The 20,577-nt window shown below is 40.2% G+C and overlaps 1 protein-coding gene across 12 annotated transcripts in view; it reads left to right on the top strand.

Annotated features, from left to right (window-relative positions):
- The window catches only part of LIN54 (lin-54 DREAM MuvB core complex component), a 34,041-nt gene extending 18,568 nt beyond the window's left edge, over positions 1-15,473 (top strand). For 4 of the 12 annotated variants that reach the window (XM_026676423.2, XM_026676426.2, XM_026676425.2 and 1 more), the window contains exons 6-15: positions 278-436; positions 1,201-1,417; positions 3,650-3,726; positions 3,882-4,079; positions 5,683-5,774; positions 7,663-7,734; positions 8,919-9,021; positions 9,287-9,424; positions 10,742-10,944; positions 12,067-15,473. In XM_026676423.2, coding sequence (XP_026532208.1) covers positions 278-436; positions 1,201-1,417; positions 3,650-3,726; positions 3,882-4,079; positions 5,683-5,774; positions 7,663-7,734; positions 8,919-9,021; positions 9,287-9,424; positions 10,742-10,944; positions 12,067-12,268 — 1,461 coding nt within the window. In that variant the 3' untranslated portion in view covers positions 12,269-15,473. The remainder of the gene's footprint in view (positions 1-277; positions 437-1,200; positions 1,418-3,649; positions 3,727-3,881; positions 4,080-5,682; positions 5,775-7,662; positions 7,735-8,918; positions 9,022-9,286; positions 9,425-10,741; positions 10,945-12,066) is intronic. The other 8 variants (XM_087962798.1, XM_087962796.1, XM_087962797.1 and 5 more) reach the window with 3 other exon arrangements.
- The last annotated feature ends 5,104 nt before the right edge of the window (positions 15,474-20,577 follow it).

The raw sequence follows: 20,577 nt of genomic DNA, 5'->3' as shown, positions 1-20,577 counted from the left end.
TTGTACATTAATACAGCTGTGCAAACTCTGGATTTAACAGACTTGTAGCTGCCACTGCCCCCACCCCTCCCACTACCTCCTTTCTTTTTTCTCTCCCTCTCTCCCTAGTAGATAATAGGTTTACTTTTTTCCAAAATGGAGTAAAACAGCCCCAATGCCTTTTGGGTCCCCCTTGCTCATTATGCCTACCCATGTTGTGGAAAGTCTTGACCTCTTGCGCATTTGCAATGTTACATATTTTGAAGTTGGGATTCTGTACTTGTGTGATCCTGTTAAGCAGCTAACGATGGTGTCGGTCGCCTCGCAGCCTCCAAGCTCCCCACAGAAAACAGTCAGTGTTCCTCTAAACGTAGCCCTGGGACAGCAGATTCTCGCAGTGCAGCATTCAACGCCCTCTTCCCCGGGAAAAGCTGTAGCTAACAATACAACTGCTCAGGTACACACTAATCTGAGTCCTGTTCTGAAAGCCTGTTCTTCAGATTGTGATTTGCAGAATTGCATAGCTTCAGACACAATTGATCTTCCTTCCTTCCTCCCTCCCTCCCTCCCTCCCTTGAAAAGAAGGACTAGGGGTGACATGATAGCAGTGTTCCAATATCTCAGGGGCTGCCACAAAAAAGAGGGGGGTCAAGCTATTCTCCAAAGCACCTGAACATAGGACAAGAAGCAATGGATGGAAATTATTCAAGGAGAGAAACCTAGAACTAAGGAGGAATTTCCTGACAGTGAGAACAATCAATCAGTGGAACAACTTGCCTCCAGAAGCTGTAAATGCTCCAATACTGGAAGTTTTAAAGAAAAGATTGGAAAACCATTTGTCTGGTTTCCTGCCTAAGCAAGGGGTTGGACTAGAAGAGCTCCAAGGTCCCTTCCAACTCAGCTATTCTCTTCTCTTCTCTTCTCTTCTCTTCTCTTCTCTTCTCTTCTCCTCTTCCTTTTTCTTTTTTCCTTTCCTTTCCTTTCCTTTTCTTTCTAGTTGAAATTAAAGCACTGCTGAAAGGAAATAGCTTAAAGCCAATGCAGAATAAAGTAACTCTACTATACCCAGCAATTAGCTTCTGGCCTAATCATGAACGGTGTGATAGCACTGTTTTATCTGTGTGTTAGTCTCTGACCTGAGGAGAATTGTGCTGATTCTCATTAGAAATGAAGAATTGGCTTGCCAGCAATCTCAAAGATAATTTTATATCGTTTCAACAGGCTGTGAAATCTGCAGTACAGACCCTCACTGTTGGGGGAGTGGGTACTTCTCAATTTAAGACGATCATTCCCTTGACAACGGCACCCAATGTTCAGCAGATTCAGGTACCTGGAAGCAAATTCCATTATGTCCGGCTTGTAACTGCCACAACTGCCAGTAGTACAGCACAACCAGCTAATCAGAATCCCAGCACCAGCACTGCAACCCTGCAGCAAGGTTAGCAAAGCCTTTATTTGAATACATTTTGCGATAATTGGAAGGTGCTTAAGAAAAACACAAGTAGGAAGCTGCAAAGGAAGTTTGATGAGATTGGCAAATTGGAGCAGATGCGTTATGCAAGTTGAAATCCTACTGCTTAGCCGGAAATGGTTGTGTATTTTTAAAATAGTTTTAAGATTGATTTATGGTTGAAATATGATTATTTGATATTAATCCTTGCTTAGTTGGAGAATGCCACTTAATTATGACCACAGCTTGCTCCTCTTACTCACAGGATCAGCTTTGCTTCAGAATTCTTGGAGGTGCTTTAGAATTACAGTAATGTTTGTTGCATTATTTTTCATGGCTTGTGTTAGATCATAGCCAACCAGGTAATAAAGATCTGATATTTATGTTCACTTTTATTTCAAGTTCTGAAATATTTTCTTTTAAAAATGGGTATAAAGCTTTATTGATTAATTACACAATTCTACTTCACACCATTACCTCACTTTCAGTCAATAGGTTTGCAAGTGGGGTTTTCATCAGAACACTGCAGGGCCCAGTGATCTCCCCGCCTGCTTGCTTCATTTTGCTTCCACTTCCACTTTTCCATTCTCCCCCTCACTGATCATTTCGTGGCTCCTGGACACATTTTTGCCTTCATTGGAATTGAGGGGAGGGGGGGATTTGAGGGAGGAGGTTCCCTACTCAAGTTGTGTCTGAAATCTCGATGTTTTTGTGTATCTTGGAACTCTCTTAAGCCTGCTTGTGAATTGTTGGCGGGCTCCGTAGAAAAAAAAACCTTGCAGTGTGGAGTGCTTCCAAGCATTCCTATGTGCCAGGGGTCTCCAACCTTGGCAACTTTAATACTTGTGGACTCGAACACCCTGAATTCCTCACCTAGCCATGCTGGGTGGGGGAATTATGGGAGTTGAAGTCCAGAAATCTTTAAAAGTTGCCAAGTTTGGAGACTACTGTTATGCACCACTGCAACAGTCTCTCCCCACCCTCTCTCTTGCTGAACTTTTCCCTCTAGGGCACCTGTGTTATTTAGTTGTGTTGAAGATCTCCCTCTTGGACAGGGCTGTCAAAGACAATTTCATTGAGGGCCGGATCAGGGTTGTGTTTGACCTTGGGGGGCCGGGGTGGGTGTGAGCAGCTCAACCTCACTCGTGTCGGGGGCGTCTGGCAGCCCGAGCACTCTGCCACGTGAAAACGGGATCCTGAGCTCTGTTTTCAGTTGTGACGGCCTCCTATAACCCAATGCCAGCGAAAATGGAGCTCGGGAGGTCCGTGCGCAGTCCTCCCGAGCTCCGTTTTCATTGGCAGAGGCATCGCAGGCCGGTCCTTCGCTGTTTCCAGGGCGGCCCCACGGGCCAGATCTAAGCACTTCCCTGCTCTAGGATGTTCCCTTATCATTTTTTAAAAGTCTCATGCCGCCTTTATACCACTAAGCCTCCTAGTAAAGGTAGTCCTCGACTTAACAACGTTTTGCTTAGTGACCATTTGAAGTTACAACGGCCCTGAAAAAAGGGGACTTCTGACCGTTTTTGCAGTTTCCTGGGGTCACGTGATCCCCTTTGACGACCTTCTGACAAGTGAAGTCAACGGGGAAACCAGATTCACTTAACAACCGTGTTAGTAATTTAACAACCGCATGGGTTCGTTTAACAAATGTGGCAAGAAAAGTCGTAAAATGGGCCAAAACTCACTTGACAAATTTATCATGTTGAGTTCAATTGTGGTTGTAAGTCGAGGACTATCTGTATAATCGTAGCAACATAAGCAATACTTCTTGGGAAGGAAAATCGAAATTAAAATATATAACCCTGAAAACAGCCCAGAGCTGCTTAGACCTATTTTTGACATTAAAGTTACCCAAATAAATAGAATGCATATATATGCTATTGTGGAAATTATATTGCTACCTTCAAAATGCTTACGTGTGCCATGTTCTTATTTTGTTTCCCCGACATTAGATTTCTAAACGAAATTCTGGCTTTTATAACAAGCATTTTTGCAATTCATGACATTTTTCTGCAGCTATTTATATATGGACAGGAGGATATGACATGCTGGGTAGCGTATCTTGCTGAATATGACATAGCTCAAGATAGAACTGCCAGCTTCCGTTCTAATAGAGGAGAATGAGGGATGGCTGGCTAATTAAGGAAGCTTCTGATCCTTTTCTTAATGTCTTCGTCTAGCAAGTTGCCTGTTGTACCTGATGCAATTTCTTTTCAACAGCCAAACCAGTGGTGGTGAATGCAACCCCCGTACGGATGTCTGTTCCAATTATCCCAGCAACGCAGACAGTCAAACAAGTGAGTTCCACATACACCGGCTTCATATGAATCCCTAGTTTTTTCACAGAAACTTTCAGTTAATTCAACTCTGACTATCCTTACAAAGTTATTTGTTGCAAAAGATTACACTTCGGTGCACAAGAAAGATATGCTGAATATTTCCTTCCTTGCAGGTGGCCCCCAAACCAATGAACACAACTTCCCAGATAGTTACCACAAGCCAGCCACAACAGAGACTCATTATGCCTGCCACACCACTGCCACAAATCCAACCCAACCTCACCAACCTTCCCCCTGGCACTGTCCTGGCCCCTGCCCATGGCACAGGAAACGTGGGATATGCATTTCTCCCAGCTCAGTATGTTACACAGGTATGAGATGATGAGAAGGAATTTACAAATATAATATATAGTGTTTGTAACTAGTACTCTTGGAGGAGAAGCTAGAGCAGGGATGTCAAACTCATGTCGTCACGGTGGCATCATGTGACATATCGGGACTTCTTTCCCCTTCGCTAAACTGGGCATGGGTGTGGCCAGTGCATGATGCATCCGGGCCACAGGCCAAGAATTTGACAGCCCTGAGCTAGAGAGTTTGTATATTTGGTAGTTGGAGGCAGTTGCTCAGCCTTCTGAACCTTTTCAGTATGCTGGCTAGGGAATTCTGGGAATTGAAGTCTACACATCTTAAAGTGACTGCAATGAGAAACGTCGGTTTAAAGGATGTGATTTCTAACTGCTGCGAGAAATGGTTCAGTAAGGTTAAATCTTAGAAAAAAAATCTTGGGTTGTTTTCTCCATTTTAAAAGTTGAGATTAAACATTGTAGAATATATGAAGCAGTTATCTGCTTAACGGAGCCTAGAATTTGTCCCTCTTGCTCTCCTGAGAAGCGGGAATGTCCTTTATTCCCTAAAATCCAGGGGGGAGGGGGAGAAATTCTGAACAAAGCTGTAAGAAATGAAGTGTGATGTAATGTAATTTAGATGGCTAAGCAGAATGTATTTTTGCAGTATCGCATTTAGAGCAACTCAGCTTGGCAATATTTAAAGCCAAGTGCGGGCAGCTCTTCTTCCACATTGTCTTCCGTAGCCCATGCCTTCTTCAGATAGTGTGGGCCTCACCTCCCAGAATTCCCCAACCAACCTTCTAAGGGTTTTGTGTGTTGAAATCCATAATTTGGAGAACAGCCAGCTGGTGTAAAAGGTGCAGGGGGGAAAAAGTTACGATAGCAGAATACTTTTATGGAAAGCATAAGGTACGAATAGGGAAAATTGGGTTCGCAAGCTCGATTTGGATTACATTTTTCCCTTCAACTCTAATGTTGTCCAGTATTTATTACACATTCTGAATGAATACTCGGGTCAGCTTTATTTTGTTCTTAAGATGCTTATTCATTCTGATGTTACCTAGCCTTAAATGTATTGAGGGGGGAATGGCGGTATTGTAAAATGAGTTTCAAAAGATCTGAAAAGAAATGTTTTATTGAAGTCCACTAAGGGCAATAAGGGGCCCAAAGCAAATTTTGAAGCCGCAGAGAATTATAAGCTAAGAGTGCTTTAGACCAGGGGTCTCCAACCGTGGCAACTTTAAGACTTGTGGACTTCAACTCCCAGAATTCCTCAGCCGGCTAAACTTTAGACAGCACAAATTGCAAATCAACATAACATTTTTTATGTACGTGTAGTTGAGCAGGCTGTTATTTTTAAGTGACATCTGGTAAATTAGCCTATCTCTTTTTTCACTTTAAGCTTTTATTCATAATCAAAATTGCAACTAAAATAACAAGAGATTAAGCTATCCTTGTACCTATACTAAATTTGAAGATACTGTTCAGGACAAAGTTTCTGTTGTTTAAAAATACCAATGTTCTAAATATGGGAAAAGAAGGGTGTGGGATTAATGCAGCTATTTATGAAAAATCCTCACCTACAAGCAGCATGTCATGCATTAACTGTGTGTATGTGTTTTTTAAGCTGCAGCAGCCATCTTGTGTCTCCATAGCGAGCAATACTAGTCTTAGTGGGACATCAAGTATCCAGACCCAAGCCCGGCTTCCATTCAATGGGTGGGTATTGTCTACATAAATTATGCAACATGCATGCTACATGGAAGGAGATGAGATTGGGAAAAGTATTTAATGTTCAGCCAATAAAAAACAGCTGCTGCAGTGCCTTGTCTACGTACACTAGATATTGAAGATTGTCCTTCTTTGCTTTGCATACAGCTTGGCTACCTGATTGTGTGTTATTGATTTGGTTATTTCATCCCAGAGTCACAAGACAGAAAAAAAATTGAAAACAGACTGTTAAAAATAGATAAACATAGAGATAGAATCTTACAAATATTAGAATGTAACCTTGCAGCCATCTGTTAGGCTTGGTCTTTATACAGAAGAATTCAATAAAAGAAAAGCCAGTCCAGGAAGATGGCCTATCTGGAATTGTCTTCCCCTGTTTCTTAGAAAAAGGGGCAATTTTGTAATTGCCACCTGGATAAGTTTGTTTTTAGAGTATGTACATGCATATGACTTCCAAAAGAGCTCACCTGTGAATTTTGGATTGTTGCTAATGTGGGCATACTTGCTTAAGTGGACACCAATGATTCGTGTGGAAATTTAGGCACTGTTGCCAGGTGATAGCTTGTTACTCATTGGAATGGATGGATGGCCAGTTGCACATGATTCTCATCTAAAGATGGGTCCTCCTGGAAGGAACCCAAGAGAAAAGCCACAGCAGATAGGCTCTGCTTCTTTCGGTGTCTTAGACAATTTGTTTCTCATAATATATCAACGTTGTACTCTTGAAATGCTTATCTGTGAGTCACACTTCTGTCCCCTGATTGTGGAACCTGTTGAGTTGACTTGAGCAGGCTAAGTTGTGAAGGGATGTTATGTTGTTCAGATGAAAAGAATAGAATAGAATAAATAGAATTCTTTATTGGGCAAGTGTGATTGGACACATAAGGAATTTGCCTTGGTGCAAATGCTCTCAGTGTACATAAAAGAAAAGATGCATTTGTCAAGAATCATAAGACAATTCAGAAATGTCATATTCTTCTGGGAAACAAAATGGGGCTTCACTCCATCCCATCAGCTCGTCTCGCTCATTCAGGCAGGGAAGGTGTGCTGCTTGCAATGTCCTACCTGTCAATGAATACTTCAGCTTCAACCATAACAATACAAGAGCAAACAATAGATACAAACTCAAGGTTAATTGCACCAAACTTGATTGCAGGAAATACGACTTCAGCAACAGAGTGGTCAATGTCTGGAATACTCTACCTGACTCTCTGGTTTCTTCCCCAAACCCCAAAAACTTTAACCTTAGACTGTCTACTATTGACCTCACCCCTTTCCTAAGAGGTCTGTAGGGGGCGTGCATAAGCGCACCAACGTGCCTACCGTCCCTGTCCTATTGTTTCTTTTTATTTTTCTTATATGTATCCATGTATTCATAACTATGTTTTTACTTATATCTATTATCTTGTAAGCAATTGACAAACCAAATAAAATAAATAAAATAAAAATAAACCTTGTCAGTCAAGGTGTTTTGTCTGGCAGGGTCTAGGAAGAGAGCCCTTCTCTGCTGTTGCCCTTGAAGACCCACACTCTTTTAGCCTTCTGCAAAGGGATCAAAATTTGGTTCTGTGGCCTTGGGTGGGTGGACCATACAACCATGGGATGGGCTAGCCCCATGAGAACCCCTTCCTTGCCTGTAATAACCAGGATTAAATGGCCATTTTGGGATTATTGCCCTTCGGAAGTTTATAATGTCATTCTTCTATTCATTTATTTATTTATTTTAATCCTAACTTAATTTTAATGTTAATTTTTCTACATATCATTAATTGATTATATTATATTGTACACTGCCCAGAGGCCCATTTGAGGCTGATTGGTGGTTTAGAAACATGAAACATAAATAAATAAAATGATATTGAAATCTGTCTTCTAGAATAATCTCGTCTGAATCTGCAAACCGTCCAAGAAAGCCCTGCAATTGTACAAAGTCACTCTGTCTTAAGCTGTGAGTATTATACACATAGCCTGCAGGGAGGGGCCATTCAGCGTCCACGTTTGTTTTGCTTCCCGAGCTGGTTTAGTGTCCTACATTGTTCACCTCTCCTATCTGCTCTGTGCATACACGTATCTGGAACAGGCCCCAGCTCTTCCTCCTCCTCACTCATCTCTGACTCCAAAGGCAGCTGCCTCTCGGGCTGGGAAACGCTGGACGGCCTGGCTCTATCTTTGTGTCCGATGCTTTGCTGTATATTAGAAGAAAACCTGGAAGAACGAAAGCCACATTTTCCCCAGGGATTCCACTTTAAAAATTATTCTGTACAAAACTACTGAAAGGATACTGTCCATTTGCATGATTAGAACAGGTCTCTGGGCAGTGATCTGTAGCTCAGTGATTCGGACTTGGGAGAAGACCAACAGTAAACTTGGGCTTGCAGAAAAAGGAGTACAAGCAACATTACTTTTTCTGATATCTACAGGTTATTCCCAGGATGAATTCATGGCTGCTAAACTGAAAGAAATTCACCTTTTCCTTTAGGAGCAGTCCCTGCTAGTTTATTTCCTTATTTTTGTATCGATTTAATCAATTTTCTAAATCTGATCATGGGTAGCTATCAAAATGTTATAAGCAATAAGATAGATAATGCTATATCATATCTCAAAATGGACACATCTAACATTCCAGTCTGCATGCCTGGGAAGACTCAGGTTTTTAATGCCTTACAAAAGTCTAGCAAGGTTGGAGTCAATTGAATCAGGAGGAGGAGGAGGGGGACAGGAGGAGACCATTTGAGCTCCATGTGAGATGAATGTCAAAAGTGTTTTCTTTAGAGGCAGCCCTTGTTTCTGGTTTTTAATTTTGTTCCCTTCAAAGGGCCTGGACATTTTTTATGGCTCATGTCATGTGGAGAATTCCTGATAAGTCCAAGGTTAACATGCTCACGCTCACAAATAAAGGAACCAGTGTACACACACACACACACGTACACATACACGTGTCTTTGCATAGGTTTGGATAGATGTTTTCAGATAAAAGTCCAGCAGGTTGCCACTCTCCATGTCCAGACGTTTCTCCCAGCACTTAAGAGATTCTATGTGGTTGGATGTGGAAGAGAAAGAAGGAAGCAGTCAGAAATTCTGCACTGAATTAGTCAAGCATCATTAGAGATTTTTTTTTGTTTTCTTTTACAGATACTGTGATTGCTTTGCAAATGGGGAGTTCTGTAACAATTGCAACTGTACAAATTGTTATAACAACCTGGACCATGAAAACGATAGGCAAAAAGCAATCAAGGTAAGATATATATTTTAAAAAAAATAATCCTGTGTCACCTTAGGGAAATACATTTCCCAAGTTCACGGTAGCCATGAGTTTCTTCCTGAACAGTAGGTGAAAACCACAGCTGTTGCCTTTACTATGTTAGATGGATGTTCTTGTCAGTTTTTCCTGCACAGGACAGAAGTTGAATTTTAGGTTTTTTTGTAATTGATTTCTCTCTCTCTTTCTCTCTCTTTTTTATCCTCTCTCCTCTCTTCTCTTTTTACATTTACCTTGTTAGGCTTGCCTGGACAGAAATCCTGAAGCCTTTAAACCTAAAATAGGGAAGGGAAAGGAAGGCGAGTCGGACAGGCGACACAGCAAAGGTTGTAACTGCAAAAGGTCTGGATGCCTCAAAAATTATTGCGAGTGCTATGAGGTAAAGAGGAGCTTTGTGGCGATGCTTTCTTTGTTTAGTCTTGTGAAATTTATTATTTCAAATATATAATCACTTAGTTTTAAAATTTATGTGGGATATTAATACTTTACATCTCTTAAAAATCCAGAGTTAAGTTCAGTCACCAAAAACCTAATTAATAAAAATACTTTCACTTCTAAAAAAATTCCGAATGTTGATAGATCTTAATAGAGGGAATTCACTTCCGTAAAGGCCCTCCACCATTCTCTCCCTGTTTAGTAATCTTTCTGTGTATTTGATAGTGACTGTTTTTGAGGATTTTCCAGCTTTTATTTTGATAACTTTTTGTGAGATTACTTTAATGAATATCATTTGTACAAAAAGCTTCATAATTGTAGGTCTCTGAGAAAAGTAAAAACTCTACTCCCCTTTTCTTATATTCTAATCGAGCAATAGATGGAAAATTCTTTTATCAAATCAATAGAATCAATTTTATTGATCCTGAAAAGCTTATTACTGTGAACAGCTTATTACTGGGTTAATATTTCACAGTAATAAACTTTTTAGGATCAATAAAATTGATTTGATTCCATTTTATTTCCTCCTGTCCATTCCAAATTAGTTAGTATTTTATTAGTCTTAACTTTCTATACTATTTGTCAAAATGCTTTTACTATAAATTAAAAAAATGCTAGCCACACCTTTAATTATAAAAAAGGTTCAAAAACAATCAGGAAAGCTATGTCACAATCATACAGTTTCAGAAGTTCATTAAAGGTAAACGTGTTTCCCTGCCAGAAATGAGACAGAAATTGAAAATCTGTATTATTTTTGAGGTGGCAATCTGGTATTTATTTTCAAGCATATTTATAGCACCATTCACCTTAATTTGGGCTTCAGAATGCACAACTTAAAGAATTGTTTCGTAATAAAATAATTAGCAAAACTAAATGAGAGAAATAGCAGACTAAAATAATATCTCAATGGAGAATTTGTCTTCGGTTAAGGAGATTGCAGTGTAGGCGCCAGATAGAGTTGTGCAGATGAGAAGACTCACTGACCTTCTTTAGGTCAAAAAATCTACTTTATACTTGCATAAACCACCCCCAACACAAGAATATTTTCACATACAGAGTTGGATTGAAAAAAAAACGGGTCATCCTTAATTATGATTACTTGCATTATCATGGATTTGCCAGCAATTTTCTCACTGAGGTTACACTGAAAGAGGAAGCGCCAAATGTAATACATTTGTCCTTTTATTCTGTATGTTCCATGCAGCTCTGTAAAACCCAGTGAAAGTGCATTTGGTTGACTTTGGATTTCTCTCCGTTGTAGGCAAAGATCATGTGCTCTTCAATTTGCAAATGTATTGGCTGCAAGAATTTTGAAGAAAGCCCAGAACGGAAAACGTTGATGCACTTGGCTGATGCTGCTGAAGTGCGAGTCCAGCAGCAGACAGCCGCCAAGACAAAATTGTCTTCGCAGATTTCAGATCTTTTAACCAGGCCAGCCCCAGTGCTGACAAGCGGAGGGGGAAGGTGTGTGTCCACTTCTGGTTTGCTAGCTCTGTACCATTTCTAAGTGTTTTCTTCCTCTCTTCCCCTTGCTAGCTGCTAAACTCTTTTTATTTTTCCCTCATGGCTTCCGCTGTTAGTGATCGCGAGAGTGAAATACGGTGCACAGTTGAAGGGGTGCTGGTTTATAATTTGCCCTATTGTAGATTTAACGGTTCAGTGCCTTTAAACCCGAAGAGCGAGCTGTGGGGTTGATTAATTAAAATCTGTAGAAGGCCGAATGCATAAAGGAAGGAGATGTTGTGGCCGGCCAGCCAGATTCAGATGATGAAGAGGCTGAGGAAGAACTTGGGCCCGTTCTGGAGCCTTGCGGAAGGCTCTGATAGATGTTCAGCATCGGACACAAAGATAGAGCCAGGGCCAAGGGCATTTCCCAGCCAGAGAGGCAGCTGCCTTTGGAATCAGAGATGAGTGAGGAGAAGGAACAGCTGGGGCTTGTTCCAGATGCGCATATGTGCAAAGCAGATAGGAGAGTTGAACAATGGGACAATGGGAAGCAAAACAAAGGTGGACGCTGAATGGCCCCTCCCTGGCTGGGGAATAAATAGGAGGAAAGGGGAGTGGTTTGGTTTTTCCCGCAGACAACTGCATTTCTGGAAAGTTTGCTCCTTGTGTGTTTCCTGTGACAAAGACTGCCTTGCCAGAACTGAGGTTTGTCTGTTTCTCTGTTTGAACTGGCTTAATTTGCAGCCTCCCTGCTGGGAGCTCACAGCCTTGCATTTATCATAACGAGCTGATAAGGACTATTGTTTCAGTTAACTCCTCCTGCGATTTCTGTTGGTGAAGGCAGTTAATTCCCAATGTGTAAATAAAGAGGGGTTTTCCTTTGTGGAGAATCTGTTTCTTGCTTCTGAGAAGGCTGGGTCAGAACAAGAGAAAAGGGGAAGAGGAAGAGGAAAGAGAAAAGGAAGCAAAATATAAGAGGAAAGAGAGGACAGAGAAAAGGAAGTGAAATATAATTCAAATATATTAGCACTGTTAAGAACCTTCCTCCTGCTGTGTGTGAATAGCTCGGCTAACCCAAAGTGTGGTTGTTACAGCTGCATTGCATGGAAACAACTCATGATTTTTCCCCCCACTTTCCAGGTTACCCTTCACGTTTGTAACAAAAGAGGTTGCTGATGCGACATGTGACTGTTTACTTGCACAGGCTGAACAGGCCGAGAAAGCAGGAAAATCAAAAGCAGTAGCGGAACGGATGATTCTAGAGGAATTTGGACGTTGTCTAATGAGAATCATTAACTCGGCAGGAAAGTCCAAGAGTGATCCTTGTGCCATGAACTGCTGATTCTTTAAAAAATGGGCTTTGCTCAGACTGGGACACTAAAAGGCACACGGACACTTTCCTGGTTCACAGCAGCATTCTTCGTTTGTTCACTGGTGCTGTGAGGTTTCCACAGGTGTATTGTTAATATAGGAACTTTGCCATGAGGCTTTTAACTTAACTTTCTTTTGCTTCACAGATACAAGATGCGTTTTCTTCTCAACCTTTAAACAACATGGGACAGCAAGTGCAAAGTTTAGAGGGTTTCCTTCCCTTCGTTCTCTTTAAAGGGGTAGTCTAGAAGCAATTCTTTAAATTATTATTTGCAATTGTTATGCTTGACTTTTGTATTTAGAAGAAGAAGAAAGAAAGAAACCAGTCAGTCTATCAGGAGCAAATTAGTTTTTGTGCAAAACTAATTGAAATGCCTGGATATTCTTATAAGAACAATATCCGTATACTGGATAGATTTTTTTCCAGCCCATTCAATCAGCATCACAGCACAGATTATATTTGCAAAAATATAGGCAGTGGTACATCTGTGGGTGAGTTAATGCTGACGGGAAATTATTAAAAAATATTTGCTGAAAAACAGCTTTAAAAATGCACATTTAAAAGTTATCGTATTGGCCACAATCTAATTTCAGTGACAGTGCCTTGTCTGTTGATCTTAAAGTATTAAATACACCATAGCAGTGGTAGCTGCAGATATATAACATTGATAGAAAAAAGATCAAGGTGATAATTGATATCTTAATCATTTTGGTACATTTTTAAAAATACATCACTGCATAATATATATTCCAAATTTTAATAAGACATTTTCATGTCTGGCTTTCAAGGGGATTGGCATTTTATTTGACAAACGTCAGTGTAATTAGATTTTTAACATTTCTGCTATATGCCCTACAACAAAATGAGGACAAACCCGGCTCTTGTTTCTTTAGAATCTAACTATCGGTCAATTATTGAGTTTCCCAGTTGCTCCTTCAAATACTCCAGTAGACTAATAAAAAAAAAAAACTTAATTAATTTAATCTTAATTTATATTTGTATTGTCTACATTTTATTCATACTCAACGGCTGGAATAGGTGGAAATAAATTGACGATCATGCCCATATTTGTTAGCGGAAGCAATACCGCGGATGTTTCTAAACTAAGGAACACTTGGCAATATTTCTCCTTTAATTATAAAGGGGTGACCAAGATAATCCTTAGACTTCCCCAAATCTGGGTTACTTCCCAAAGTCTGGATTTCAATTCACAAAATCCCCCATCCCTGAGGATTCCAGAAACCCACTATGTCTGGAAGTGCTAAAATTAGAGGCTACCTTTAGTTGTGTAAAATGACCCAATGTTCTTGTTATACTGTCTGAGTTTCCAGAAGAAGCAATTCTTTTGGGTCTCTGACGTTTCTCAAATCTTCTTGCCTCGATTCCAGATTACGCATGGTGAAATTGCTTTTGAAAAAAATATTTTTAAATGGAAAGGGAAGAAGTCAGTACGCTTCCTACTATGGTCCTCATCCATTGTCAGTGAATTTCTTGGACGTAGCTCATTTACTGCTCTTATAAGAACTGCATGAGTTTTTTTTTTAAATTGTGCATGGCGCAACGTGGAGGGTGCAACTTTTGAAGGCTGTCTTTTTTTTAGAGTTCAGTAGGATGAACAAGTGGCTACTCTGCGATAATGATAAGCTTTGTGCTCACTGATGTCCGTGAGCTTTCATGCATCGACTTCAGTCTGTTGGGTTATGATTGAAGTGGATAAGACAGTGGAAGTCTGTAGAGCCACATCTGCTTGCGCAGCAAGTTAGATCCATCGTATAAAAATGCATATTTCAACTGGAGAGGGAGGGGAAGGTATTGAGGTGGTGAATCTTTTTCTTCAGCCAAGAGCAAGCATTAGTCCCAGTAAGTATTCAGCCGAGATGTTTTTTTAGCAGTGTTCAAACCAATTTCAAGCTATGTTCATTCTTTTTGTTACTGAATTGGCACAGTTTATATTTTAAAAGTATATATTAGAAGCATAGTCTTAGGACAAAAACCTAAAAGATTTCCTTGGGAAAGAGAGAAGAGAGTGGAATAACATTATTTGGATGGAATTGCTTAGGAGAGAGAACCTTTGCGATAAAAACTATTAAAATGTGAAAGACAACTGCATGGTTTTGTAGTGAAGACATTGTTTCAATGAGTTTATGAATATCTAAGTTTCATGTTCGAATTAGCAAGCACCTGCTAGATAATGTAGCCTGCTCTGTAATTATAGTGCTGCATTTTTTTCTACTCAAAATGGATGTTTTCTCCATATAATTGTGGATGTGTATAGATATACATACACACACAAACACACGTTCTATTGTATTACAGTATATATGTACATAGCAAACTTGCTTAAATTACACACAACCCTGAAAGGGAACCTGTTTATTTCAATATAATTCTTTTACAAATAGAATTATTTTTGGGTGGGCAAGAGTTTGTTAATTTTCTGATTAGATGAAGACTTGCCTTTTTACTAATTTCATAAATGTCCATACAACAAGATTTGTATAAATGTAAACTAGTGTAAGTTGGTAAGTAAAGCTTGATCAAGTTATTTTTCAAACATGTATTGCTTTGTCTAGAATTACATTTGTTTTATGTTGTACATATTCTGTGTCTTATTGTAACTTGCACCTTTTTTGTGATGTGTATTTATAAGTGTGCAGAAAACCTTCTGTGAAGTTTGGATTCTGGTTGTAGATTATGTATAATGGAATTGTGTGTAAAAGATTTGAAGAAGGTGCAATCAAAGAAAACTAGTTTTTTGTCTCATAAAACAAGCTGTCTCTTTCACATAGCTTGGATTTTCTCCCCTTTCAGTTTTTCTTGATTGTTTGCATGAAAGTGCTCACAGGTTAGTAAAATATATCAAGATCTTGATAGCAGCTTATCAAAATTATGCCTGCATTGTGATCCTCTGTCAGCTGAGATTCTGCAGTGTTTCTTTCAAAGTCCCTATAACAATAATTAGGAGCTGCTTAGCCAGAATGCTTTTATATTGCATCCCCTTATTAGCAGATTTTGAGATGGGGGAGGGTATTTGGGAAAATTTTCTAGTTATGGTTTTCATCCAAAAATAGATAAAAATTTATATTACTAGACCTATTAAAAGAATACACTTTTCTATATTGTAAAAACAAATGTCAAATAAAGAAAAAAAAATGTTTATACTATTATGTACAAACTGACAAATGTGTTTTTCTTTGCTAATGTCAAAAAATTACAGTGGTACCTTGATACTCATGCTTCATTGGTTCCGGGAGGCACACCAAGTTCTAAAAATGATGAGTAGCAAACAAGCCATGTGACTTATCATGTGACCCTTTGTTTTATATATTTATTTTATTTATTTATTTGTCAAACATGTACAAGATAACAAGTATAGGTAGGAACATAAACACGAACAAAGGAAGTAAATACAGATAAATGGGGACAGTAAGACAGGGACGGTAGGCACGCTGGTGCGCTTATGCACGCCCCCTTTAAGGACCTCTTAGGAATGGGGTGAGGTCCACGGTAGACAGTTTGAGGTTGAAGCAGTGAGGGGTTGTGGCTGTAACAACGGAGTCAGGTAGGGTGTTCCAGGCATTGACCACTCTGTGGCTGAAGTCGTATTTTCTGCAATCGAGTTTGGAGCGGTTTACGTTGAGTTTGTATCAGTTGTTTGCCCATGTATTATTGTGATTGAGGTTGAAGAAGTCGTTGATGGGCAAGATGTTCTGGCAGACAATTTTGTGAACTATGCTTAGATCGGACCGCAGGCAGCGCAGTTTCAGATTGTCCAGGCCCAAAATTTCAAGCCTAGAGGCACAAGGAATTCTATTGTGAATGGAGGAGTGGAGTACTCTTTTAACCCTTTCATCGTATCTTGAATGACCATTCAATAATTTGGGTGAATTATGCTTCTGTTGAGGCCACTGGAAATTATTACATTCACACATCACTAGAGACTCGGAAGACACAACCTTTAAAGCTCTAATACAGAGGCCTCCAAACTTGGCAACTTTAAGACTTATGGACTTCAACTCCAGAATTCTCCAGTCAGCTCTGCTGGCTGGAGAATTCTGGAAGTTGAAGTCCACAAGTCTTAATGTTGCCAAGTTTGCGGACCCCTGCTCTAATACAATTGAGCCCAAAATGTATGTTGCTAAGTGAGAAATGTGTTAAGTGAATTTTGCCCCATTTTACAACTTTTCTTGCCACATTTCTTAAATGAATTGCTGCAGTTAAGCTAATAACACTGTTAAGTGAATCTGGCTTCCCCATTGACTTTGCTTGTCAGAAGGTTGCAAAAAGTGATCACATGATTCCGGGACACTGCAACCGTCATACATATGAACCTGTTGTCAAGCATCCAAATGTAAATCATATGACCATGAAGATGCTGCAGTGGTCATAAGTGTGAAGAATGGTCATAAGTCACTTTTTTCAGTGCCATTGTAACTTTGAACGGAACTGTTGTAAGTGAAGGACTAGTAAATTTTTTCCCTCCTGAAGTTCTTATAATTGACAACTCTTCAGGAAGGACTAATTTTATCTTGAGATTAATTCTTGATAGTGTCATTGAAAGAACCACAATCATGTAGCTTGTTAATATGACATCTCCAAAGTGGTCTGTCAAATGAATAGTATTTCAGAAAGAGATCTCTCTGCTGTTATGTCCCCACAATAGATGGGACCCGAACTTTAATTTTTGCCACTGATTTCTCTAAGAAGATAGAGAAGTTATGCCAGTATTTTTCAGGCTTGGCCAGTTGAAAATGTGTAGCCCTCAACTCCCAGAATTCCCTAGCCAGCCATGCTGAATATTACTATATTGAATCATGATGTCATTCATGTCACAAAAACTCCAGAAGCAAACAGCTTCCGTTATACAATCTGGCTCATTTATTTGCACATTTATCATAACATCAGAATCTTGGGTCACTCCAGCGCCTTATTTCTAAACATAATCCATGGTGCTTAACTACTGAAGTACAGTGCGAACAATTCGGCTCTCAATCTTGCAGCCTTGAAGTGGTTTCTGAATGCCATTTAATGCTCTTCTCCCTCCCCCCCTTTTTTTGCAAACAGAATTCTACAGATTCTGCATCCATTTTGTATATTAATCTTCTATAACTTAAATGTGCTTTTTAAAAATCTGGAATAAAGGAATAAAACTTACTGAATTTGTTGAAGATAATGTTTATTCAATTTATGGGATCCCCATAGCATGTCTCTCTTGCTAGACTTAATGGGATACAAACAGTCCTGCAAATAATTCCGCTTCATGCTGAATTTTACAGGGCTTTATAGCAGACAATCATCCCCTTGCGTTTTCCTGGAAGCACACTTGCCGATAACGCAAGAGATGTAACGTGACTATACTGAAGGATGTAAACCAGGGGTCTTCAAACTTGGCAAGTTTAAGACTTGTGGACTTCAACTTCCAGAATTTAACATGAATGGAGGAGGAATTCTGGGAGTTGAAGTCCACAAAAGTTGTCAAGTTTGAATACCCCCTAATGTAATCATTAGAGAAAGTATATGAGGATTAGAGTTTTCAGCATTCCATTTCAGAAACAACCAACAGACTGTTAACCTGTGGCAAAGCAGGCTGCTGAGAAAATTGCAGACACCTGTGCTACTTTCCTCCCCTCCTATTTGAGCCTTCTCCCCATGGCCGAATTGCCTATAAAAACTGCAATTTTCAAACAAGTGAGGGGAAGGATATGTGGAGTTTACAAGCTGGGCAGCCAGTAACACAAAAATCAGCCGAGCAAAAGGCTTTTTAAAAATTATTTCACAGACACCCACTGGTCCAGAAGAAAAAGAAGAAATGCAGCAAAGAAAGCATAATGTAGAAAGTGCAAGAAAGTTTATATGCTGCTTGTTAGTAAATGTCTATGGAGATTCTCAGTCATCCAGGTCATGGTTGTCTCAAAGATGCTTTTTTCAAGAGGCAACTGGACTTTCTGGTTTTTCTTTGAAGACGTTTCACTTCTCATCCAAGAAGCTTCTTCAGCTCCTCACCATCCAGTCAGAGCTGAAGAAGCTTCTTGGATGAGAAGTGAAACATCTTCAAAGAAAAACCAGAAAGTCCAGTTGCCTCTTGAAAAAAGCATCTTTGGGACTGCTTGTTAGTAAAGAAGAAAAAAATCCCAGTGAGAGAGATTAAAGACAAATCAGTGTAAGAGAAAAACATTGCTCTGACTACCAATATTAATAGGCGTAAAATACAGTATACAGAAAATTATAAATAGAAATAGAAGTGTTGACATGTTTGTTCTACTTTGGTATTTTTTGTTAATAAAACATCTCCCCAACTTTTATACAGAGATACAAAAATTCAACTGCCCAGTGGTTTTAGGGATCTCTTAACTCTGGATCATTTAAATTGGGTAGTTTAAAGAACCCATGACACAATCACATTGTACTAACAAAACATCAAAGCCCTCCAAAATACCTTAAGTAAGCTAAAGGACCCTGTAGCCCAAGAAGAAGAAAAATAGGAGTTGCCTACAATATACCGTTGAAAATAGCCACCATATTATATTGCCTCCCAATAATCTGGGTCCTCATTTTACCAACCTCAGAAGGATGGAAGGCTGAGTCAACCTTGAGGCAGTCAGGATCAAACTCCTGGCACTGAGAATGAAGAGTCAGCCTGCAATATTGCATTCTAACCACTACGCCATCACATCTCTCTATATAACTGAGTTATGTGAGACTTCAAGCCAGGGGTCTTCAAACTTGACCGCTTTAAGACTTGTGGACTTCAACTCCTAGAATTCCTCCTCCAGTCATGTTAGCTCAGGAATTCTGGGAGTTGAAGTCCACAAGTCTTAAACTTGCCAAGTTTGAAGACCCTTGCCTTAAGCCATGATACGGCTTGACATCCCCTGGTTCAGTGCTCTGTGAATCCAGCCAACATGATCTGTAAAGTGGGGTTTATTCTTTATTGCATTCTCCACCAAATCTGCTTTAAAATGTGGTGGGACCCAGCCTTTTTCGCATCATTGCAGTTTGATCTTGACCGACTCAAGGTTGACTCAGGACACCAATTGTTGGGGGCAATAGGCTGACTCTGTAAATTGCTTAGAGCAATGTAAAGCACTGTGAAGCGGTATACAAGTCTAAGCACTATTGCTATAGCCAAAAAGCTCTGTCTGCTCATCCTGCTGTCTTGGGTGCTGAACTTCTGAGCCAAAGCCCCAAAGATGCGTTTTTTCAAGAGGCAACTGGACTTTCTGGTTTTTTACTTAGAAGACATTTCGCTTCTTCAAAGAAAAACGAAGTCCAGTTGCCTCTTGAAAAAATGCAACTTTGGGACAACCATGACCTGGATGACTGAGAATCTCCAGACATTTTCCGAGCCCAAGAGCTCCAAGCACATTGCTCACCTGTGCTTTAGGACAGGTGAAGTGTAGGGAGGGAGGTCTCCGTCTTCCTCTTTCCCTCCCTGTCTCTTTTTCCCTCCCTCTCTTTCTGTCTCTCTCTTTCCTGCCCCCTTTCTCTTTCCCTCCCTTTGTCTCTTTCCCTCCTCCCCCTTTTTCTCTCTCCCCCCCCTTTCTCTGTCTTTCTTTTTCTGTCTCTCCTTCCCTCCCTCCCTTTCTCTTTCTTTGTCTCTCCCTTTCTTTCTCTCCTTGCGAGAATTATATCCGTTTCCAGAGAGATAGAAAAATAAGAATCCCGACGCTCTCTAAGGGCGCCATTTCACACACATTTCACATCGCAAATTAGCATTTCTCCCCTACGTCGAACAGCGTTGATTTTCAAACTTGGCGCTTTAAGACTCCCAGAATTCAACTCCCAGAATTCCCCAGCCAGCCATACTAGTACTATAGTTTCTCCTTTAACGGGGCCATTCCTTGACGCAGGGGTCCCCAAACTTGGCAACTTTAAGACTTGTGGACTTCAACTCCCAGAATTCCTCAGCCAGCTATGCCTTGACGGGTCAAATTGAAGCCAACATCTCAGCCTATCCTTTGGTTCCCTTCCGTTTAGGTATCCCAAATTCGAAACCGATGTCCTTCCCGCAGAAAAATGGCACCTTTGGCCTTCTTTGTCTTCCCTGTGTAGCCGAAACCCCGTAAAAAACAACTCCGCCACCTTCTTGCCAAACAAAAGCGGAAGTAGCGCTGGAAGCGCTAAAGGACAACTGCTACACTCCTTCCTTAGTGACTCTATGGCTATGGAACTAACCGCCCGAACGCTCGCACACCGGAAGCGGAAAGGGGGGAAAAAGCATTGCGCCAATCAAAGCCAAGCGTTTAACGCTAAACCAATGGGAACGCGTCTTGAAGGAA

This window comes from Notechis scutatus, chromosome 4 (assembly GCF_049901735.1).
Source record: "Notechis scutatus isolate UNSWTSFEM ecotype Mainland chromosome 4, rNotScu1.2, whole genome shotgun sequence".
NCBI classification, from domain to species: Eukaryota; Metazoa; Chordata; class Lepidosauria; order Squamata; family Elapidae; genus Notechis; species Notechis scutatus.
Note: the sequence above shows the minus strand (reverse complement) of the source record. Positions and strands in the feature narration are given on the sequence as shown.